The sequence below is a fragment of the Rana temporaria genome, chromosome 1 (assembly GCF_905171775.1).
Source record: "Rana temporaria chromosome 1, aRanTem1.1, whole genome shotgun sequence".
Lineage (NCBI taxonomy): Eukaryota > Metazoa > Chordata > Amphibia > Anura > Ranidae > Rana > Rana temporaria.
In genome coordinates, this window is record NC_053489.1 from 89,381,496 (window position 1) to 89,404,133 (window position 22,638).

At 45.8% G+C, this 22,638-nt stretch overlaps 1 protein-coding gene across 1 annotated transcript in view; it reads right to left on the minus strand.

Moving 5' to 3' along the window:
- Positions 1-22,638, minus strand: part of NLN (neurolysin) — a 117,160-nt gene that overhangs the window by 12,872 nt on the left and 81,650 nt on the right. Inside the window, exon 10 of the mRNA XM_040340147.1 lies at positions 10,172-10,358. Within this exon, the coding sequence (XP_040196081.1) occupies positions 10,172-10,358 (187 nt within the window). The remainder of the gene's footprint in view (positions 1-10,171; positions 10,359-22,638) is intronic.

Genomic DNA, 22,638 nt, shown 5'->3' on the forward strand with positions numbered 1-22,638 from the left:
TCGCATGGTGGAAAGCTTTTGCGAGCGCGCTCCCGTGATACAGCGGCGGCCATAGCCGCCGACTATCACTCGGCCCGGCCCCCCAGATTAAAACAGTACTCCCATTCATAAAACCAGCTGAAAAGACCGGAGTTAGGCTTACCGGTAACTCTGTTTCTAGGAGTCTTCCAGGACAGCCTCTTGAGACCTTGGGCTCCTCCCTCCGGGACAGGAAACACGTACACCCTTTTCTTTAAAGGGCGGTCCTCTAGATCTCCTCCTCAGTTTGCCCGAGAAATACCAGAAGATCCTGAAAGACATAGTCTACTAACACATCGTTAGATCATTTTATATCTTCACCACAATTACAGTTCCTTAACAGACACCGGGTGGGAAAAACTCCGGCTGTCCTGGAAGACTCCTAGAAACAGAGTTACCGGTAAGCCTAACTCCGGTCTTTCTCTAGTCGTCTTCCAGGACAGCCTCTTGAGATGACAAGCAAGAACTTACTGGTTTTTAGGGTGGGACTACTGTCTGGAGGACCCTTCGTCCGAAGGCCTGATCCTTGTCTGACAGCAGGTCCAACCGGTAGTGTCTTGCAAAGGTTGAGTAAGATGTCCAGGCTGCCGCCTTACAGATCTCTTCCGGGGACGCTCCTGCTCTTTCTGCCCAGGAAACCGCCACTGCCCGAGTAGAATGTGCTTTAACTGTAGGTGGTTCCCTACCCCCTAACGTATATGCTTCTACAATCAACATCCTGAGCCATCTGGCAATAGAGGATTTTGATGTTCTGTGACCCTTGCGGGCACCTGAGAAGTTAACAAAAAGTGAGTCACATAGTCTAAATTCCTTTGTGACTTCTAAGTAAAATAAAAGACTTCTTTTAACATCCAATAAGGACAAAAATTCCCCTTCATCATTTTCTGAAGAGGAAAGCAGGGTTGGTAGGACAATGTCCTGAGTCCTATGAAAGGTAGAGGCTACCTTGGGTAGGAAGCTAGGATCCGTCCTAAGAATTATCCTATCATCAAATACAGATAGGAAGGGTTCCCTAATAGAGAGGGCCTGAAGATCGCTGACTCTCCTGGCTGAGGCTATGGCCACTAGAAAGACTGTTTTAAGGGTAACATGTTTCAGAGAAGACTCTTCCAGCGGTTCAAATGGTTTGTTAGTAAGAGCCTTTAGTACCAAGGACAGATCCCAAGAGGGACAGGCTCTAATCCTAGTTGGATTAGATCTTGTCAGACTTTTGAAAAAGTTTTTGACGAAGCGATCCTGTTGAAGAGGTACATCCAAAAAAATACTTAAGGCAGCCGCCTGTACTTTGAGAGTGCTGACTGATAAGCCTAAGTCCGCACCTGCCTGCAAAAATTCTAGCACTACTGGGATGCCAGAATGATTCATTCCTTGTTGTATCTTCCAGGAATTGAATTTTTTCCACACCTTAGAGTATATTGCTCTAGTTACCGGTTTGCGACACCCTAAGAGAGTCGTGACCACTTTATCCGAAAAACCCCGTGCTTTCAATAGTTGCTCTTCAGAAACCAGGCAGTTAGTTTCAGGTTCTTTATCTGAGGATGAAGGACTGGACCTATAGACAGTAGATCTACTTTCTCTGGAAGTGTCCAAGGTGGATACAGGGCCAGCCTCCACAGGCTGGCGAACCATGGCCTCTTGGGCCAGAAAGGCGTGATCAGAATCAGATCCGCGGGTTCCCTGAGAAATTTTTGAATTACCCTGGGAATCAACCTCACTGGAGGGAATGCGTATGCCAGGCTGAAATGCCAAGGATGTGAGAAGGCATCTATCCCCTTCGCTTTGTCTTGTGGGTGAATGGAAAAATATGTTGTAACCTTCCTGTTCTCCTTTGCTGCGAACAGGTCCACCTCTGGTAGTCCCCAGAGTGAGACTATCTGGTAGAAAGTCTCCTGGTCTAGAGACCACTCGTCCTGACATACTACCTGTCTGCTGAGGAAATCTGCCAGGGTATTCAGTGAGCCCTTTAAGTGGACAGCTGAAAGGTGTACCAGATTTTTCTCTGCCCAGATCAAGATCTGTGTAGCTGTTGCCTGGAGGGCTGGGCTCCTTGTGCCTCCTTGCTTGTTTATATAAGCTACTGTGGCAGCGTTGTCCGTCCTGATTTGTAGATGCTGACCCACTAGATAGCACTTGAAGCCCTGAATGGCTTTTAGAACGGCTAACAGTTCTTTTTGGTTTGATGACCGAAGAACCTCCGAGGACGACCACTGACCCTGGGTCCAAACTTCTCCCAGGTGGGCTCCCCAACCCCCCCTGCTGGCATCGGTGGTCATTACCAGAGCCACTGGCGGATCCCAGAGAAGACCCTTGTCCAGGTTTTCTCTGGCTCTCCACCACCATAGGTTTCTTTGAATGCTCTTTGGGATAGGTATTGTGAGGTCCAAATCCTCCTTCCTGCCACTCCAAAGTTTGAGCATATGTGCCTGGAGAGGACGCGAATGAAATCTGGCCCAGGGTACCGCCGGAAAACAGGCCGACATCAGACCCAGAACTCGCATAACTTGCCTTATGCTGATCTCCTGATTCGTCTGGAGAAAAGCAACCGCCTGATCCAGTTTGAGAATTTTTTCCTGGGGAAGGAAAATCTTCTTTTCTACTGAGGATATTCTGTATCCCAGGTACATCACCTCCTGTGATGGTATCATCTGCGATTTTTCTTCGTTGACCAGCCAACCCAGGGAACGCAGGAAAGACAGGGCTACCTTCAGGTCGCTCTCTAACTGATGACCAGACGGGGCTATGAACAACAGATCGTCTAGGTAAGGCACTATTGTTACTCCTTGGAGTCTCAGTGGTGCCAGGGCTTCTGCTAGGACTTTGGTAAAAATCCTTGGCGAGGAAGACAGGCCAAAGGGGAGGGCCCTGAATTGCAGATGTTTGGTAGCAGAACCCAGTCTTACCGCTAGACGCAGGAATTTTTGGCATTCCTGACGGATCGGAATGTGTAAATATGCGTCCCGTAAGTCCACGGTGGCCATATAACACTTTGGGAAGATCAGACTGGTGACTGAAAATATCGATTCCATTCTGAACCGTTTGTACCGGACCCACTTGTTGAGGGGACGAAGGTTTAAAATCAGTCTGTACTTTCCTGAGGGCTTTTTCACCACGAAGACATGTGAATACACCCCCTGACCTTCCTCCTCCTGGGGAACTTCCAACAGAACCCTCTGATCCAACAGGTCCCCTAAAAGGAGACCCAGGGCCTCTGCCTTCTCCCGGTCTCTGGGAGGTTGAGTGACCAAAAATATTGGGGGAGGGGGAACTGAGAATTCCAGCCTGTAGCCGTTTTCTATGAGGTCGTGTACAAACGGACTGACTGTTAATTCTGTCCATTGTGAGAGGAACTCCCCCAATCTTCCTCCCACAGGGACCTGAGTGTCACTGGGTTTTGGGGGGAACCTGAGGAGGGTTAAACAAGATTCCTCCTCTTCCACGTCCCTTTTGGCCCGCCCAATGCTCGGACCAAATAAGTGATCGCCAGAAAAAGGTAAGCCGCAGAGTTTTAATTTTGATGCGGCGTCACCCGTCCATGTCTTTAACCAGACCGACCTTCTGGCTGCGTTGACCAACGCTGCGGATCTGGCTGCAAGCTTCACCGATTCTGAGGAAGCATCGGCTAGGAAGCCAGCCGCCTTCAAGAGCAACGGGAAAGATTTTAAGATCTGCTGCCTGGATGTACCAGCAGTGATATGCGCTTGGAGTTGATTAAGCCAACACTCCAAGTTCCTGGCTACGCAGGTAGCCGCCAACGCTGGTTTAAGTGCAATAGTGGAAGCATCCCATGCCCTTTTTAAAATGATGTCACCCCTTTTATCCATCGGATCTTTGAGTGTTCCAAGGTCATCGAAGGCCAGGTCAGTTCTTTTTGATACCCTGGCCAGAGGTGCATCTAGCTTTGGAACTTTGTTCCATGGGAGCGTTGTATCTTCCTCAAAAGGAAATCTACGCTTTAGGTTCCCTGCAAAAAAAGGTCTTTTTTCTGGTTGCTCCCACTCCAACAAGATCGTTTCCACCAACGACTTATGAACAGGAAAACACCTGGTCTTTACAGCACTACCTTGATAAAGTTGGTCGTGCTTAGATAGCTGGACCTGTTCCTCTCGGATCTCTAGGGTTTCATATATTGCTTTAAGCAAGTCTCCCACATCTTCTAGAGACAGTCTATATCTAGTCCCCCTGGAAGAGTCTTCTTCTTCTAGCTCAGAGCCAGAAGCTGAATCTACCTGAGAGGAAGCCTGGGACCGAGTGGACCCTCCTGCTTCCTCCTCCTCATGCTCATCCCCTTCGACCGGAGTTGCCAAGGACGGGGCACTAGGGGTCCTATATACCGGGGACGGCATCTGCATCCTATCCATCATTCCCCGGAAAGATTTGAAAGTGGATGCTAGCTCATCTTTTACAGATGATAAGACTTTTTGGCATTCTGCCACAGAGTCATCTTTGACCAGACTGGAGATGCACTCTACACATAGAGGCTTTTTCCAGCTTGAACCCAATTTTTCCCCACATACAGCGCACTTTCTTTTAGGGGCTTGTGCTGGCGTTTTGTCCTGAGATTTGACCTAAAATCAAACACAAACACCATGTTTTAGTATAAAAGACAATGCCCCCTGACAACCACCCGTGTGCCAGAAAAGGTAAGTGCTGGGGAGCCCTCCACCACAGGCCCTGCCCAGGGAGGGAGAAAAGGTCCTGAGATAATTCAGACCATGTCCCCCAAGGTAAGTGAAGAGTCAGCCTAGCCCCCCTTACCTGGGAGACGCCGGAGCCGGTGGACCCGGAGTCTGTGGCCTGCCTCGCTTCCTCCATCGGTCCTGTGTCCTTAAACAGCCCGGCTGCGTATGGAACACACCGCTCCGTGTGCCTTCCTTCCACTGCCGCGCCTAAGTCGAATGGGACTAGGTTTCGACAGCGCCCCTTGATGACGCCGTTCCGGTGACGCACTTCCGCCTTGTGGAACGCATCCGTCCCGCCCCTCAGCGCCGCTCCGGAAGAGGATCTGCAGTGCAGAGCGGCATGGCCAGCCAGCGTCTCTCGCCGCCGCCATAGCTGATGTACCGCGCTGTGCTCTGAGAAGGAGACCAACGCAACAGGTACTGGGTACTGCGGGGGGGGATGCCGACATCAAGGGTTCCCACTCTCTCTGAGCTTTAGACAGCAGTGAAAAACGGTGACCTTTCTCTTCCTAGCAGGAGCAGAGGGGTACCAGGCAGAGAGGGAATCCAGCATTTTAAAAGTCCCTTAAAAAACGTGCTCCTTCCCTTCTGGCAGGAAACACAATAACTGAGGAGGAGATCTAGAGGACCGCCCTTTAAAGAAAAGGGTGTACGTGTTTCCTGTCCCGGAGGGAGGAGCCCAAGGTCTCAAGAGGCTGTCCTGGAAGACGACTAGAGAAAAATACTTTAGACAAACCAACATTTTTTTTCTAGTTTAGACCAGTGGTGTCCAACCTGCAGCCCAAGACAGCTATAAATGCAGCCCAACACAAAATCAAAAACTTAAAAATACAGTGGGTATAGAAAAGTATTACCCCCTTTAATATAATCACATTTTGTTGCTTTACAGCCTGAAATGAAGCCTGGCACAGTTTTTGTTTTATCCAGCTGTATTTACTCATGTGCACATTATAACATCCAAGTGAAAGATAGAACACCAACATGTCAGAAAAAAAAAAGTTGGAAAAAGGATCACCTCCCTCCTAAAAATGACTTTTGAACCCAATCAGGTGTAGATAATTACCTTTTTAATGGCAAACAAAGCCATTTGAATTTAAACTGTGATCAGCTGTGGTCATTTTGATTAGGTCAGATTGAAAAGAGCTTTCCTGGAGAATTTCAATCCCTGGTAGTGCAACTGAAGTAAACAACTGTGGGTGGCTAGGCACTGTCAAGAGATTGCTGGGATAAAGTTGTGGACAGGCACAAGTCAGGAGATGGATACGAAAAAAAACTTTCAAGGCTTTATCAATGCCTAGAAGCACAGTAAAGTCTATTAAGTAGTGGAAGGTATTTGGTACAACACATATCCTTTCCTGGTGAGGATGTCACTCCAAACAGGATGAAGGAGCCAGGAGGAAACTGGTCAGAGAGGCTACCAGGAGGCCTACAGCAACTCTGAAGCAGTTGCAAGAATTTATGACAAGAAGTGGTTATTGTGTGCATTTGACAATATCATAAATGTGACTTGCATGGCAGGGTCGCAAAGAAAAAAAAAAAAAAAAAACACTCCTTAAGAAAGGCCACATGCAGTCACAACAGAGCTTTGCCAAAATGCACCTTGAAGATTCTGAGGCCACATGAAAAAAGGTATTCTGGTCAGATGAGACTAAAATTGAATCATTTGGCCTCAACACCAAACGATATATCTGGCAGAAATCCAATACAGCTCACCATCCAAATAACACCATTCCTACAGTAAAGCATAGTAATATGGTATGGGGATGTTTCTCTGCAGCAGGGACTAGAGAACTTGTCAAGATAGAAGGGGCAAATTCTTGAGGAAAATCTACTGCCCTCTGCCAGAAAGTTGTCAATGGGAAGAAAGTTTATCTTCCAACACGACAATTAGGATAGCACAGAGCAAAAATTACCACACAGCGGTTGAAGGAGAAAAGGGTGAATGTCTTTGCATGGCCTAGTCGGAGCCCAGAATTAAACCCCATTAGCTACTTGCCGACCAGCTGCTGCAGTTATACGGCGGCAGGTCGGCTCCCCTGCGCAAGGTCACGTAGATCTACGTCACCTCGCGAAGCGGGCACTAGGGGCGTGTGCGCGCTGCCCGAGGTGCGCGTGCCCCCAGCTCGCCCCTGATCCCGTCGCGCGTGCCCGGCGGGTGCGATCACCGCCAGGCACCCGCGATCGCTCGTTACAGAGTGAGAACCGGGAGCTGTGTGTGTAAACACACAGCTCCTGGTCCTGTCAGGGGGGGATATGACCTATCGTCTGTTCTTACAATGTATGAACAACGATTTGTCATTTCCCCATGTCAGTCCCACCCCCCCTTCAGTTAGAACACACCCAGGGAACATGATTAACCCCTTTTCTCGCCCCCTAGTGTTAACCCCTTCACTGTCAGTGGCATTTTTATAGTAATCAATGCATTTTTATAGCACCGATCGCTATAAAAATGGCAATGGTCCCAAAAATGTGTCAAAAGTGTCCGATGTGTCTGCCATAATGTCGCAGTACCGATAAAAATCACTGATCGCCGTCATTACTAGTAAAAAAAAATATTAATAAAAATGCCATAAAACTATCCCCTATTTTGTAAATGCTATAACTTTTGCGCAAACCAATCAATAAACGCTTATTGCGTTTTTTTTTTTACGAAAAATATGTAGAAGAATACGTATCAGCCTAAACCGAGGGGAAAAAAAAGTGTTTTTTTTTATATATTTTTGAGGGATATTTATTATAGCAAAAAGTAAAAAATATTATTTATTTTCAAAATTGTCGCTCTATTTTTGTTTATAGTGCAAAAACTAAAAACCTCAGAGGTGATCAAATACCACCAAAAGAAAGCTCTATTTGTGGGGGGGAAAAAAACGCCAATTTTGTTTGGGAGCCACGTCGCACTACTGCACAATTGTCAGTTAAAGCAACAAAGTGCCGAATCGCAAAAAGTGGCCCGGTCATTGACCAGCAATATGGTCCGAGGCTGAAGTGGTTAAACATCTGTGCAATGACTTAAAGCGGGAGTTCACCCATTAATCAATTTTTTTAAACAATCCCCTTAGCTTCATGCTCGTTTTGTCTAGGGGAATCGGCTATTTGTTTTAAAATATGAGCTGTACTTACCGTTTTCGAGATGCATCTTCTCCGTCGGCTTCCGGGTATGGGTCTTCGGGAGCGGGCGTTCCTTCTTGATTGACAGTCTTCCGAGAGGCTTCCGACGGTCGCATCCATCGCGTCACTAGTAGCCGAAAGAAGCCGAACGTCGGTGCGGCTCTATACTGCGCACCGACGTTCGGCTTCTTTCGGAAAATCGTGACGCGATGGATGCGACCGTCGGAAGCCTCTCGGAAGACTGTCAATCAAAATAGGAACGCCCAGTCCCGCAGCCCATACCCGGAAGCGACGGAGAGGATGCATCTCGAAAACGGTAAGTACAGCTCATATTTTAAAACAACTAGCCGATTCCCCTAGACAAAACGAGCATGAAGCTAAGGGGAAAAAGTATATTGTACGGGTGAACCTCCGCTTTAAAGACTGCAGTCCACAAAAAGTCACCAACAAATGTAACTGAACTTAAGCAGTTCTGTATGGAAGAGTGGGCAAATATTGCAAAGTCTAGATGGGCAAAGTTAGTAGACACATATCCCAACAGACTAAAGGCTGTAATTAAAGCAGGTGGTGGTTCAACAAAATACTGACACAAGTGGGAGATCCTTTTTCCCAACTTAGTGACTGTTAGATTTCATTTTTCCTGTTTTTGTCTGCTTGTCCAAGGGAAAACCACTCACTTTATTTATTGTCCTGCTGTCATAGGCTGTCAAAAGGACAGAAAGTGAGGTGACATTTATCCAATGTGGTTATGGACAATACAAGCTTGGTAGGAGTATATTCTCTTCCCAAGTCTATCCAAAACTAAAAGAAATGTTTGGCTGGAGTTGAGATATGTGTTAACACAACTAATAAAACTGGTTACCTCTGTGATAATGTTACTATGTAATGAAGGATAAGAACAAGAATGAACTCATTAGAGAAATACTGGTCATTTGTGCACAGAAACCAAACACTGTAAGGACCACAAGTGCGAAATGACACATATCAATCAATACTGCCAGTTACCAGTCACTGCAAAAAGATTAGTGAAGTCACATATGCAGAGGACTCTTTGGTCCGAGCAGCATTTGAGGGAGAAGGCATTTTTGGTACTTCCCTGGATAACTTTATTAAATAAATTACTGGGGGAAAGAATCCCCCTTTGCCATTGCAAAAGAAAGCTAAGGCTCAAGCTGGAAAATATTCTTCCTCTAGAAACAGTGTCTTCAATTTTTCCCAGGCCTCCAAGCCCAAGTCTGGGACTCAGTTCCCTCACAAAGCTTGGATGCCAAAATGTCCAAACCTGTGGGTAAAGTCATCTTTACAAAGAGGGGATGCCTTCACCTAAGAGAGGTTTTAGAGTTTTTAGTCCAACCTTTTCACCGTTTCCAAAGTAAAAGGGGAATTCATCTCATTTTGGACCTGAAAGTGCTCAACATTTTCCTTCTTGTAAAAAAATTCCATATGGAATCTACTTAATCAATCATTCCCTCTGCCCTTCCAGGATACTTTTTGGCCTCAATTGACATCAAGGATGCCTACCCGATTGTCCCAATCTTTCTAGTGCATCAATGCTTCCTGCATTTTACTGCAGGCATGCAACACTACAGTTACCTGCCCTTCCCTTTCGTTTGTTTACTGCACCTCCAGTTCTTACCAAAGTGCTGGTTCCTGCTCTCAGGGCATTCCTATTTTATCATATCTGGATAATGTTATACTAAGGGAAGAGCCGGAACAGACGCTATTCCGACTCTTGGCTGGATCCTGTACCCATCGTCTTGAGTATCTTGGTTTATATCAAAATCCCAAAAAACTGCTTATAACATATTAGCTGGAGTTTGGCTTCAATTTGTTAACTTCATCTAAATACATCTAATGTTCCCCTCCCCCAGACTGACTATGCCGATGTCCAAAGGTGCCCCTGTGCTCATTAATTAAGAGAGGATACACTCTAATACAGGATGCTTTATTGATGGATCGACTTGAGTACAATTAGTCTGCTCATACATGGATCAAAATTCACCCAGTCCTTGCTGGACAGGCCGAATTTTGATCCATGTATGGGTGACCTTTCACTTTAAGCCATCTTCCAAAGTGTCCCGGGAGATATAAAAGGTCAGATGCAGATGATCAACCTGCAAACGTCATCCTGTAAAGTCAGCTCTTTGGCTCGCCTACCACATAACTACTGAGCAGCGAGTCCATGCATTTGTACTGAAGGACCATTGACAATGAAGGCCAAGAACTGAGCTCCCAGATGGGATTTGCATATTAAGTGTCCCAGGATTTAAAGCTCCTCTACAAAATGACAGCTATGATTTAGCACTAAGTGCTGTGAAAGCCATATAACAACTTTGCAAGGAAGTTTGGCAAAGAACAATGTTTACCTGTATTAGCCAGTCTGGATTCTATCAATTTGTCCAGCAGTTCATCAGGAACAGGGTTGCCATCTAAATAATGTCTGGACATTCTCTGCAAAGCCTCTTTCTCCCACACCCAATTCTCTAGCATCTGTGATGGCACTTCCACAAAATCTGTTTCCACATTCGTCCCACTAAATCGTGCAAATTTTGTCTGTAAAATCAAAAACAAAAAGGCAATGATATTATTAGAACTTACAAGTAAGAGAAAAATAATCTTGCAATTAAGCTGACATTTGTGAACACCAGGCAAAAATTCTGCAGTTACTTATGAAAAAAATAAATACTGTAAAAATAATAAAAAAAATTGCTTTTCAACCACTTCACCTCTTTGGATATACTGCATAAGTTTAGCGTCTAAAGCAGGGGTCATCAACCCCGGGCCGCGGCCCACTACCGGGCCGTGGCCTTACTACAGACGGGCCGCGGGCAGCAGGCATGACAGAGACAGGCGGCTGGGATATAAGCGCCGGGTGGAAGAGATAAGGCGAGCGAACGGGCGGGCAAGCAGAGATGACATCTCTCTTCGCCCCCCACATCGCTGCTCTTCCGCCCTTTCAGCCTCAATGTCGGAAGTGCACAGGGATCAGAGAGATGACACCGCCCCCCCCGCATCACCGCTCTTCTGCCTTCACTCGGCACCCACCACATGGACTAGTGCTGCCACCAATGCAGTGACAATTTGCATCTGGTGGCAGGTGATGTGGCAAGTGACATTCCACATCTGGTGACAGGCAACGTGGCAAGTGACACGCTCAGGGCTTCCATGGATTCTGCATTGAGTGAGTTAAACCATTTCATTTATTACTACAAAGTAATAATTGAAATAATGCGCTGACAAATTGCCCGCGAAAAATCGTTTACCCCCCCCGTGCCAACCCCAACCCCCGCCCTTGGCACAATTTTTGTCCATGTAGCCGGTCCCCGGTGTCAAAAAGGTTAGGGACCACTGGTCTAAAGGGTTCAAAACAAGCTCACAGCTTAATTAGCAGCCATGAGCTTGTCACTGTTTTGTTCAGTCGCCTCCTGGCTATAAGGTAAAAGTGATCTGGGTGGTTCTGTAGCATCCAATTACTTTTACAGTGCTTGTGGTGTGGTGTATAGGAGGAGATGGTAAAAAGGAGGAGACTGGGGAACAGCCATTTCCTGATCCCCTCTGCTGTGTTTGAACCCAGAAGCGCTCATTTTCAGTTTCAGGAGCTGTCATTTCCCAGCTGCTGTGGCTGGGGAAGCAGCCAATCATGATCTGTGCTGGATTCGCTACAGTAAAGGGCAGGAAGGACATTAGAGGGTCTAATGAACCCCTGATGTTTCCATAAAGAGAACCTGTCAAAAAGTATAACATAGGGGGCTTCTTAGCCCCTTGATGATAAAAAAAATAAAAAAAGGTATATTTAAATTTAAAAATTATAATAAAGTTAATAAAAAAATAACAAAAAATTTAAACATTAACCCCCATCATTCTGCACACACTCACAAATGCAAACACGAAGACAGGGCATAAATGTAAACTGCAATTGCACCACACATTATATACCACCAATGTCAGGGAGAGTAATAATTCTTGAGCCATTACAGTTTACTCTAAAATGATGAGCTGTAATGGCATTTGAAGCGCTGTCCAATGACAATTTTGGGTACCATAATTTTATTTCCATTTTGTGAGTGCAAGCAGCTTTGAGGCAATGGAAAGTGGCAAAAGACGGATGGACGGCCGCACACCAAAGAACTCTTGATTTGTCTTTATTGAAGGAACATAAGCAAACACCGCAAATACACAGCAATCATAAACAGCCGACGCGTTTCACACTTAGCAAGTGCTTATTCAAGGCCATGAATAAGCACTTACTAAGTGTGAAACGCGTCAGCTGTTTATGATTCTTGCTGTGTATTTGCGGTGTTTGCTTATGTTCCTTCAATAAAGACAAATCGAGAGTTCTTTGGTGTGCGGCCGTCCATCCGTCTTTTGCCACTTTCCATTGCCTAGTGCATTGCCAGCACCCACATCTACCTGGACTTATCCACGTTTGCAATCGGGATTTCCCTGGAGCGGTGAACCCCACTTCGCTTTGTTCTTTGAAGCAGCTTTGAGGCTTGACACATTTGGTATTTGTTTACAATACATTATCTTTTATTATGTACAAAAAAGGTAAATTGTATTTATGTGCAAAAAATAATAATTTTTAGTGTATTTTGTTCTAGAAAATATAGCTTTAATAAACAGTTGCACAAAGATTGTGCACCTATCATCTTTTCAGTCTAAAGTGCCTCTGCATTAAAAAATATTTAATTTATATATTAATATATAATCTTGGGCTTTAAAGCGGGGGTTCACCCTATCGACGAAAAAATTTTTTTTTTTTTATTTTACCATAAAATCAGGCATTGTAGCGCGAGCTACAGTATGCCTGTCCCGAATTTTTTACCCCCGTACTCACCTTGTTCTCGTAGATTGAAGATACCGGGGAATGGGCGTGCCTATGGAGACGGAGGATGATTGACGGCCGGCTCTGGCGCGTCACGCTTCTCCGGAAATAGCCGAAATAGGCTTGGTCTTCACGACGCGTGCGCATAGCCTGTGCGCAGGCGCCGTGAAGAGCCGAGACCTACTCCGGCTGTCTTCGGGGAGAGTGACGTGCCAGGGCCGGCCGTCAATCATCCTCCCTCTCCATAGGCACGCCCATTCCCCGCGGGAGACGAAATCTACGATCTCCGATTACAAGGTGAGTCCGGGGTTAAAAAAAATCGGGACAGGCATACTGTAGCTCGCGCTACAATGCCTGTCTCGATGGTAAAATGTGTCGGGGGGGGTGAACTACCGCTTTAAGTAATTTTATAGCCAAAAACACAGATTTAAATGTGTCCAAAAAAAAAAAAAAAAATTACTCTAGAGGTAAACTGGCTTAAAAAAAGAAAAAGTCAGTACCTGCGTATGTACAGTATTTATGTAAGCTATGAAATTTGCATTTGTCTTCTGTAATTCCCAGCATAACGAAACAAAAACAGAGAGGCTGGTCAGTGCGGTTATACTTTTTCTATTAAAATACGAGCCCTCAGCTGCTTAAAAAATGCAGCTCTGACTCCAATACTAACATTCCCCTTACCCCTGCACTCCACAGACTTACTCAGTCTGAGGCCCAACACTAGTCCACCTCTGGGTGTCCATTGATATTCAAACTTCTTATTGTCATTACAGATTGTCATGGGACCTCCCTTGAGGGGACATCATCATGGCTCCCTGCACTGAATGATTCTGGGAATGACACTATTGGGGAGATATACTAAAACTGGTGCAGCTCTTCATAGCAAGTAATCAGCTTCTAACTTCAGCTTGTTTAATTAAGCTTTGACAATAAAACTTGGAAGCTGATTTGTTACTATGCACATCTGCACCAATATTTTGTGTGTACCAGTTTTGGTAAACCACCCTCATTTTCAGAAAGAGGTCAACAATGGGAGGCCCCATATATCTCTCACAAATTTCCCCTGCTTTTTTTTACTCATCTGGAAATGCCTGTTGCTATGCGGTCCCACGAAATCTGCCTTTGAAACCACCTAGGACTCTCACATCATCTCCCTCTAATGCTCCTGGGAAATGTGTGTCATCATTTCCCAGGATGCAGTGCGCTGTCCAATTATCACTCCCCATCCAAGACTTCCAGGAAGTAAGTGCCTGTAGGCTTCACAATGCCCACAAGCAAAATGACAACGGTGTAGATATAGTTTTATAAACTATCTTTTTTGAATATCTATGCGGATCGGCGGCGGATTGTAAAATAGTAAGTGACCAGATTTATATTATAAAAACGCAGGATGAAAGGACATACATTTAAAAAATGCTAATTGTGGTTGGAACTCCGCTTTAAAGTGGAATCTAGTCAAAAATAACATGCTAACAATGAACAGCCTAATAATGTATAAAATAAAATAAAAAATTGCCTTTGCTGCAATAATCACCTTCAATTCAGTGATTTTTTTCCCACAGTCCCTTTTTTCTGTCACTAGATGCCCCCAGTCTGATGGCCAGCATCATTCAACCCATTTCCTCTGATCCCAGATCATCAACACCCCCACCCCAACCTGTGACTGGACAGTGAAAGAAAGAGTGGCACAGTTTGTAGCTCATCTGCTCTTTTCTCCTATCCGTATGCTTTTTGTCAGTATATGAACCGCTTAGCTTCTCGTACAGAGCCTGCAACAGACTGTTACCAGGTCGAATTCAGATATATACACCGCTTACATTAAAAAACGTACATTTATTTATGTATTATTAATTACGGGGCTGCCTTATATTGAGTCTTCTACTTCTGCCTAGAGATCAGCTTTAAGAAAAATCCAGCAATGTTGTATTCATTATCAGTGTGTGTGTGTGTGTACTAGCAGTGTTGTATTTATTATCATGGACAATTACAGGAGTGTTTATGTTCATTAAGGCAGCTATGTCCCCATTTCATTGTTAGACTCACACTGAAAGAGAGCAATGAATTTTACTGTTGCTAATTAAAATTTTGCAGACTGCTGCAATCCAGGGGGGATTCAGTCAATATACACTAACGGGAAGTTTTTTATTCTATGTTTAATGCTGCACCTTGCGACAGAGGGATTTTACATTCATAATTTACATACACGGCAGACTCCTATACCCACACGTGTCATGCTCCGGCATTTTCTGATCTCTTCTGGTTTCCTCTCCCAAGCCAGTACTTCTGGCTACAGAAACCTGCAAATCTCAGGTTCCCCATCCAATGAAGGAAAGAGTTTATTATAGCGTCATACCGACGAAGAAAGAGGAATAGAGAGAGCACAGAGTGTTGATACAGAAATGACTCACTACACCTTAATTGACTCTGCTTCGAGACACAATTGAGACCTGGATGTGGAGTGTCAGTTTATTAGTATACCATGTGCCAAGAGAACGAAGGAGGATAAGGTCATCTACTGCTGATGCTTTTGCAGCATGTAACCTTTAAAGGCCATTGAAAGCCTATATTTTTCATTTTACCATGAAATTGGTCAGGTATAAATATTAATGTGGACCTTTACCAAAATTAGAAAGGTGCTCGCTTGTGCCCCATAAGGGTACATGCACATTTCACTTGGGACACTTTTACATTGCATTTGAGTGTGCATTCTGTGAATCACATATCAATCAAAATAAAAATGTGCAGCATGCACCATACATTCAAAGTACATTAACTGCTTGTCCACCGCCGGCCGTCATATGACGGCTGGATGGTGCATCTCTTGTTCTGGGTGGGCGTCATATGACATAGTCTTCCCGAGTCACTAGGGGGCGCGTGCGCTCCTGCCGCGTCACTGGAAACCTGATGCACGTTCCCGGCAGCCGAGATGTCTGCCGGGCACTTGAGATTGCCAAGTAATGGAGCAGAACCGTGGATCTCTGTGTGTAAACACAGAGATCCACGTCCTGTCAGTTGAGAGGAGACCGATCTGTGTTCCCAGTACAGAGGAACACCGATTGGTCTCCTCCCCTTGTGAGTCCCCTCCCCCTACAGTTAGAATCACTCCCTAGGACACATTTAACCCCTTGATCGCCCTTTAGTGTTAACCCCTTCCCTGCCAGTCACATTTATACAGTAATCAATGCATGTTATAGCATGGATCGCTGTATAAATGTGAATGGTCCCAAAATAGTGTCAAAATTGTCCGATATGTCTGCCGCAATATCGCAGTCACGATAAAAATCACCGATCACCGCCATTACTAGTAAAAAAAATAAATAAAAATGCTATAAATCTATCCCCTATATTTTAGACGCTATAACTTTTGCGCAAACCAATCAATATACACTTATTACGATTTTTTGTTTACCAAAAATATGTAGAAGAATACATATCGGCCTAAACTGAGGAAAAAATTGTTTAAAAAAATTTAAATAAAAAAAATTGGATATTTATTATAGCAAAAAGTAAAAAATAGTGTTTTTTCAAATCTGTCACTATTCTTTTGTTTATGGCGCAAGAAATAAAAACCGCAGAGGTGATCAAATGCCGCCAAAAGAAAGCTCTATTTGTGGGGGGAAAAATTATAAAATTTCATTTGGGTACAGCTTGCATGAGCGCACAATTGTCATTCAAAGTGTGACAGCGCTGAAAGCTAAAACATGGCCTGGGCAGGAAGGGGGTGAAAGTGCCCTGTATTGAGGTGGTTAAACACATGTGAGTTTAGTATAAACTATATACCCCAGTAGATTTTCAAACGAATGTTCGCATGAATATTCATATAAACATTTGTATGAAAATTCTCAGTACATTTGATGATTTGACGAATGTCATTCAAAAGTACCGTATTTATCGGCATATAACACGCACAGGCGTATAACACGCACCTTCATTTTAAGAGGGAAGTTTTAAATAAAGAACTTTGAAGCAAAATAAGAGTCAGTGCCCATCAACGCAGCCTGATCAATGCCCATCTGCAGCCTCGCCATTGCCCCTCAATGCAGCTTGATCAATGCCCATCTGCAGCCTCAAAATTGCCCATCAATGGCCATCTGCAGCCTCCCCATTGCCATGGATGCAGCCTGATCAATGCCCATCTCAGGGGCGGGATGAGCGCCGTCAGATTACATACAGCGAGAATCTCCTGTTCACTCGGCGGCCTCTTTAATACAAAGTCCCGCCTCCTGGACCAGCTTCTATGATAGACAGAACATTGGTGCAATGCCGGCCCAGGAGACGGGACTTCCTATTACAGAGGCCGCTGAGTAAACAGGAGATTCTCGCTGTATGTAATCTGATGGCGCTCGTCCCGCCCCCCTCCCTGTTCTCTCCGAGGCAGCCCAAATTGCACTATCGGCGTATAACACGCACGCACTATTTGCAACCGATTTGTAGGGTGAAAAAGTGAGTGTTATACGCCAATATTCAGTAGTTCAAAATTTTGTTCGCTTTTAACATTTGATTTTGGAGTGAATGGACATTTCCAAACAAAAAAACACATACCCTGTTACAAATGAGAAAAAATTTAAATCCTGTTCCTTTGAATTTTCTTGTCACTGCAGTAGAAAACAAACTTCAATTTGATCCCACTTACGATTAGAAAATCAAACAATGGGGGTTACTTACGAAAGGCAAATCCACTTTGCACTACAAGTGCAAACTACAAGTGCAAAGGGCACTTGAAATTTCAGTTGGAAGTGCAGTCGCTGTAGATTCGAGGTGGACATGCAAGGACAATAAAAAAAAAAAAAAAAAGCATTTTAGCTTCTACATGATTGGATGATAAAAACAGCAGAGATTCCCCATATTTCAGATTTACCCCTCCGATTTACAGCGACTGCACTTCCAAGTGCACTTTCAGTGCAATTTCAAGTGCAAAGCGTAGTGCAAAGTGGATTTGCACTTGTAGTGCAAAGTGGATTTGCCTTTTGTAAATAACCCCCAATGTTCTTAAAATGAAAAATGGACTACTGTATACCCAGCTTAAAGTGGAAGCAAAGGCAAAACCCAACTCTAAACCTACTCCCAGACACATTCTAAGTCTAATCTATCTAGCCCTGTAAAGAAAAAAGTTGTTCCCGTCAGGAGGAGACAGTGAATATCGCTAGTGGCTATAGCAGCCTCTTGTGATAATCGGAGCCGAACCCAGCAGGCTGGTTGTACCCAAGTTTATCGATCAACTTGGTACATTCAGCCTGCCCATTAATGATTTGAACCGTGTATGGCCGGCCTTAGAGTTATTTAGGTTTTGCCTTCTACTTCCACGTTAAGTTATAAAAAATAGTGATATTGTATGTTCGGGGGCAGTGAGCGAGCGGTGTATACACACTCCCAAAACGCCCTGCCAATTGAAATGAATGGGCAGCGCTGCCGAAGTGCCAGCAAAGCACTTTGGCAGCGCCACAACACAGGCACTTTTAACCCTTTCTTCGACCGATAGGGGGTTTAAAGCACCCCGCTATCGGCGGAAATGTGCCGCTACAACTAGCGCCTCTTTACCGCCAACGCCAGTACCGCCCAAGTGTGAAAGTAGCCTTAAGTACAGCTACAAAACCACTAAAGCTGGGGTCTGCTTATATTTTGCTTTCCCTGAAAACTTTAAATAAAACATTTAGGTTTTTACTGCATACCGTATTTTATACCTAGTGACCTCACCACTGGGTACTGCTCTATACAACACAGGAAGATTATGACTGGCAAGGTGCTGTACATAGATTCCTGAAAGCATCACAGCACCCTGCCTAAGTGCTCTTCTCAATAGCCTTCAGCCCTGGTACAAGCAGTGGGCCAACTTCCTCCATCCATTCCTTCCCACCCCTGTAATCTTCTGGTGCACCAGGGATTAATAGAACTAAGGGGCTTCACAGTCTCTCATCAAGAGAGCCAAACTATGCTCACCCTTTTCTCCCAGCTGCTCCATTCATAAAAGCCATATGTAACGGCTACCCACTGGTGTGAGGGTCTCAGCCGTTGGAGACGTCCTTTTCCCTGGCAAGCTGCGATATGCAAGTACCGCCGGTATATCCCATCGAACGCCCTTTCAAGAAACGAGATGTGCTACGTTTGCAGAGTCAAGCAGACTGACCTTTAATGTCACATTTTTCCTCCTTAAATCTGGTTACAACTGTACAGAAACAAATGACACGCCCCCCCTGCACGAAGAGAATAACTGTCCCGGCAGCATGCATGTGTCCGTTACACTACTCCCCCTTTGTGGAACACTCCGGCAGACCGGGATTGATCCTTTTCGGATCAACTTGGGGATGTCCGGTCTGCTGTTAGGGTAAAAGTTCCGTTTGCCTGGACAGTCCGTCGGCCTTCTCATTGGCTTACCAGGTCGGTAGCTGATGGTGAAGGTGAATAATGGAATTCAGTTCTGGAACAGTCACTTGCTTTGCTCTCTCAACGGCTCCCAAAACCTGTTGCTGATGCTCTTGGGACAGATACGGCACCACCTGGATGCAAATCCCATTTAATCTTTTGACAATTTCCGCCTGTTTGTGCATTTCAATGTTCAAGCCACGGGACATCTCATAATACATGACATAGTGTCGTTGCATCTCTGATTTCTCACTGGCCAACTTGTCACATTCCCATTTTAGACTGTGATATTGTACCGGATCTACAGTACATGTCGGGGAAGGTAGTCTTACCCGGTTCTCAGCAGCAAGCGGGTTGATTCCAGCAACGCGGGTGGTCACGGGACAAGCAGCAGCAGGTGTAGGTAAATAAGCCGAAGTCAGAGGGCCAATGTCGTTGCCCAGCACCACCTCGGCAGGTAGGTTGTCCATGATACCAACTGTGGTCTTTCCTGACCCGGCTCCCCAGTCTAAGTGCACCCGGGTGGTGGGTACGCGAAATACAGCACCCCCTGCGACCCGGAAGGCAACTGTGCGAGTGGACACGTTCTCTGGCTTTACCAGATGTTTTTGAATCAGAGTGATAGTAGTCCCGGAATCTCTTAAGCCTTGTGCTACTTGTCCATTCACTCGTACCTCCTGACGGTGATGCTGACGGTTATCCGGAGAGGCCGCTTGTATTGGGTCTGCCTCATACCAAATTCCCAGACATTCCTCAGGGCCCCCCTCGGTCTCCAGGCAGTGGGCCGCAGAGGGACGTGATGGAGTGACCTCTGTGTTAGGTTCTGTGCGTCTCCAATTGTTATTTGTAGCTCTCAAAGGGCAATAACGAGCAATATGTCCCGTGTCGCTGCAGTGATGGCACGTCACCCTATGCGAATCCCGGGGGTAGTTGCTAGGCCCCTGAGGACGTGGTGGGACTGGAGCCCGAAACTCTGGGCGTGGGGTGACGGTTGGAGTACGCGGTTCTACCTTATGAGCCAGCCGTGTAGTACCCTGGCTTACTTTCCTTGTTTCCGCGTACTCATCTGCTAGCCGAGCCGCCTCGTTTAAGTTAGCGGGCCGGCGATCTCGTACCCAGTCTTGTATGTCTGCGGCCAGGTCTTGGAAGAAATGTTCCATTAGGAACAGCTGCAATACTTCCTCCCCGGTGTTGGCCTTGCACCCTTGGACCCAAAGGGATGCCACCCTTTGTAACTGGTTGGCCCATTCCATGTGGGAGTCCACAGCCATCTTCTTGGACTCCCGGAAGCGCCGGCGGTAGGCTTCTGGCGTTACGGCGTATCGGGTTAGCAGCGCCTTTTTAACTTGATGGTATTGTAAAATATCCTCTGGAGCGAGAGCCCGAAAGGCTTCATTGGCTTTGCCCGACAATTTCCCCGACAAAATAGTGACCCATTGGTCTGGTGGTACCTGGTGTAGTGAGCACTGCCTCTCAAAGTCCGCCAAATATCCATCGATTTCCTCCTCACTTTCTACAAAAGCTTTAAATGCAGTGAACGGTATTTTCTTTCCTGTAGCCGCGGGTGGGGGGGTAGGAACTGCAGGTGTAATGGGCTGTCTCGCTCTTACCAGTTCCAGTTCTTGTCCCCTCTTCGTTTGTATCTCTTCCCTTGCCTCCCGGAACAGCTGGTTGATAAGTTCCACGGACGTTTCTGGATACAAGGATAATCTCCGCTGTACAATCCCAGTAATTACATCTTCTTTGCTGACCGGTGCAAGGGGCTCAGTTCCTTCCATGGATCCATCCATTTCGTCCAGCTCCAGCAGGTCAGCTATCAGCTCCCTCCGTGGTCTGTTTCTGGCGCTCCTACCACGACTCTCTAATAAATCTTTCAGTGTGGATCTTTTCAGCCTGGCATACTGCGACTCCATTCAGCACTTGCTCTTTGGATAAAAGGACCATCCCACTGCTACCAACCAATGTAATGGCTACCCACTGGTGTGAGGGTCTCAGCCGTTGGAGACGTCCTTTTCCCTGGCAAGCTGCGATATGCAAGTACCGCCGGTATATCCCATCGAACGCCCTTTCAAGAAACGAGACGTGCTACGTTTGCAGAGTCAAGCAGACTGACCTTTAATGTCACATTTTTCCTCCTTAAATCTGGTTACAACTGTACAGAAACAAATGACACTCCCCCCTGCACGAAGATCATAACTGTCCCGGCAGCATGCATGTGTCCGTTACACCATACTACAGCTATTGTGAATGGAAAGCAATCTAAAAATGGAGGGTGGGCAGATGATTGGTAGCTCTCCACCCTCTGTTCATAGATCTGGTTTCATTTATAGAAGCTGTACAGCTGCTATGCATGGTGGAGCTGGGTGGAAGGGTGAGCTTAGATTAACCTGCTGTACTATGGCCCCCGCCAAAACACATTGGTCAGCGCTCTCAGCCATTGGCTGAGATCGCTAATTGGATGCCAATCAGCAGACCTTTTTTGATCATGCCCCTTCGGCCCGCTTCTGATGGACCGGCTGCTGTACACACAGCCGAATGTAGGCCGTTTTCTATTGAACCGGCCAATGCCACCTCATATTCTGCCTGTTTGTACAGCTAGTTCTGTTAATCCCTGCTGCACCAAAAGATGGGCATGGATGGAGTAAGATTTTGCTAAAATAAGAGCATCCTACTGACTGCTGGTTTTTCTATTTATTATTTTAAACTTAGGCTTTAAGCCTGGGTTTACACTATATATGATGCGGGAACCAGCGCAATTTTAGTACTGGTTCACGCATTGCATCTCCTTCGCAGGCAGTTCACACTGCCCTCTGCGAACACTGTGGGTGTCAATAAAAAGTTAATGACACCCCCAGATCGGTTCGCAGATCGCAGTGCAAACTGTGAATTCAGACAGGAATCAGATCGCATGGGTGTTCACATTGATTGCAGTAGGGGGGGGGGGGGGATTCATGCACCTTTTTCGTTCGAGTCCAATGTGAGTTCAGTCATACAACTGTATGGATGAATTTGCATTGCACAGACAGCAATGCAGTGCGAATCACATGCAATGTCTGTGTTTGCAATAGTGTGAACCCAGGCTAAAGCTGAACCAAACTCTGCAATGCTTACTTCCACTCCAACATCCCTGAGGACCCCACTGCCAATGGCATCTTCCCCCCAGCTTGTTCAGAGTTCAAGGTCTTCAGCCATCTTGACTGTCTGGCATGAAATTATGTGCACAAGAGTCCATTAATCCTGGCACCATGCTCAGCATGTACATCCAACTGCACATACACAGCTCAGTGAACATTCTAAAAGGAGACTGTGAACAGGCAGGTAAGTTTGATTTACTGCAAAAGAGATATAGCAATCAAGCAGGCACTAAAAAGACTGCCTGTTTGGATTTAAAGCGGGGGTTCACCCTAGAATAAAAAATGTATTTTTTTTTTTTATTCTATCATAAAATTCGGCATCGTAGCGCGAGCTACAGTATGCCGGTCTTACATTTTTTATCCCCGTACTCACTGTTTAATCCGACCTAGACGATTCCGTCTGCCCACGGGGAATGGGCGTTCCAATCCAGACGGAAAGTGATTGACGGCCGGCTCTGGCGCCTCACGCTTCTCCGGAAATAGCCGAAAAAGGCTTGGCTCTTCACGGCGCCTGCGC